Source organism: Camelina sativa, chromosome 13 (assembly GCF_000633955.1).
Source record: "Camelina sativa cultivar DH55 chromosome 13, Cs, whole genome shotgun sequence".
NCBI lineage: Eukaryota > Viridiplantae > Streptophyta > Magnoliopsida > Brassicales > Brassicaceae > Camelina > Camelina sativa.
In genome coordinates this window covers 22,234,883-22,237,100 of record NC_025697.1, presented here as the reverse complement: position 1 = coordinate 22,237,100, position 2,218 = coordinate 22,234,883, and the positions used below count along the sequence as shown (strand labels likewise).

The 2,218-nt window shown below is 38.5% G+C and overlaps 1 protein-coding gene across 2 annotated transcripts in view; it reads right to left on the bottom strand.

The window, feature by feature from the left end:
* LOC104737497 (BEACH domain-containing protein A2-like) overlaps window positions 1–1,981 on the bottom strand; it is a 15,774-nt gene extending 13,793 nt beyond the window's left edge. Inside the window, exons 1-3 of one of the 2 annotated variants that reach the window (XM_010457698.2) lie at window positions 800–1,981; window positions 448–520; window positions 201–286 (exon numbers count right to left, since the gene is read on the bottom strand). In XM_010457698.2, the coding sequence (XP_010456000.1) occupies window positions 201–286; window positions 448–520; window positions 800–981 (341 nt within the window). In that variant the 5' untranslated portion in view covers window positions 982–1,981. Of the gene's footprint in view, window positions 1–200; window positions 289–447; window positions 521–799 lie in introns of those variants that run through there. The other variant, XM_010457700.1, reaches the window with a different exon arrangement.

The following is a 2,218-nucleotide window of genomic DNA, read 5'->3' as shown; positions in this document are numbered from 1 at the left end:
AGGGAAAGAGAGTACAGAAGACCCTCTAATGAAGAAAAATGTTCAAGATAGGAAATGTAAGATCCCTTTATACAAGCTTAAATCATGTGGAGACTCTGAGACATTCCTAGTTGATATGCAAATTGTATCTTGAAAAAGAATCAAAACAGTGGGATATGATTCCATACAAATAGAAGAAGAGAGATTTAGAAATGGCTTACATGGTAACTAGCTGATCTACATTAGCATGCTGCTTCACTAGTCTACAAAACGTATTCACACTCAGATTCAGGGCGGCTTCTTTCTCCTGATGTGACATATATAAAGGATTAGCAGTAGTGATTTCCAGTTTTTCTTTTCTTTTATGTGAACACAATAAGTGATTGACTGATAGTACATAACGTAAAGGTAACATCTATGAACAAATAATAACAGCACGCATTGAGTGTGAAGTTATCACACACGAACCTGTTCAGAGCTTGATGAACGAAACTCTTCCCAGTATCTCGTGAAGTCCAGTTCCAGCTTACGTTTGTCTCGGCTTTTCAAGGCGTAAAGAGGAGAACCATTGGTTACTTACGCCAACATATGATGAGTGAAATTGCACAAAATGAATTGCCTTGAGAAAACTAATTAACTACCTACTTGGGAAGATCGCGAAATCATACCACCCACATGTCTGATTCAGTCTATCTACTTCACCATATCTCTTCTCTGCTACACTAAAACCGAATCCTAAACCTAGCAATTGCTATCCCCTACATACGACTACAAAATCTTGGGAGAAAAAAAAAAAAGTAAAGGCACCACAGAGGAGTACCTTGTAGGAGATAATGAACTGAAGTCATGCTGAGCAGAGACAGCGTTAATAGAGGACGGGGAAGCTGATGAAGACGGTGGAGTAGGGGGGTCACTGACGACGTCTTCGACGTTTAACTCGGCGGTCGTTTCAGCTACTCCAACCTTATCCTTGAAGTCCTGAAGCAATGTTCTCCATTTCATAGTTCCACAGTTTCGATTCAAGACACATTCATCCGATTACCACTTCTCCTGACCCATATCCGAGTCGGTTATCAGAAATCAACCCGTCTCTTCCGATTTTCTCGATTTAAACCAATAAACGAAACGGAATCAATGAATGCGAACAACTCAGACATCAAAAGAAACTCTGTAAGCTGGTGTGCACAGAGGATTAGGGTTTGTTTGGTAAGCAAGAACAAAAATCAGAGATCCAAATCTGCGATTAGCGATTCAACACCCCCCACAACAACAACAGTTTTCAAATTTTGCTTCATCCTCTGAGGAAACACAGATTCTGATAAGGAGAACGCGAAGGTTCGAGATTAACGGAGACCAAAACAAAGGGGAAAATCAATTGAAAGGTCGATTAACGAAATTAAAAATGAATATATCTTCGTTTTGTGATGTGGTCATCATCGTTCGTCGTTGTCTTCGTTTCTCCGCGCCTTGTTTCTCGGCTTCAAAACGAAAAGTCTCAAGTCATCATCTCACTTTCTCTCCCTCACTCACGCGAATTTTTCTTTTATTTATTAATTTCCCCTAAATATAGGTTATTTACTTTAAACGCAAATTTAATTAAGCTCATAATTAAATTGTTTATCTTATAGCCCCTGTAATGTTTCTATTTCGCATTCTTACCCCGTTATTCTTTAAAACGATCATTTAGGCCCATAAAGAAGATTACGGTTTTCACGATCATGATTCATAAAACATCCCCAAACCTTTTTATTCTAGAGGACACTTTTATGAAGACTATAATGTTGACTATTTTCTATTGCCTTATATATTCGTGCAATATTATTGGACGTAGATGTAGAAACTGGGTTTCACACAATGAATCTGTTTGAAAGGGGAAACAAATTCAGTAAAGCTATTTCTCTAAGAATTCGAATCAAAACTAGTTAGCAAAAGGGAATTGAAATCTCTTGAGGAAGAAGTTAGGGTTTTCACTCAAGAACAAGTAAAAGTAGAAGAATTGTATTAATTCCTGGATCCTTTACAAGAAAGGGGATTTCCCTTATTTATATGTTTCTCTAGATTACAGAATATAGCTAATTTCTTAATGGATCAAACCAAGATTAGGAAAGCTTCTTCTTCCTTGTTAGGTCGGCCGCCGGGCGATCTAGGTAGTCGGGATCACTGAAGCGGTTGAGTGACTTCGTTGGATTTCTTGCTTATATGCCCGTTTAGCTGTCCCAAAAGAGGGGGTTCCTCGGTT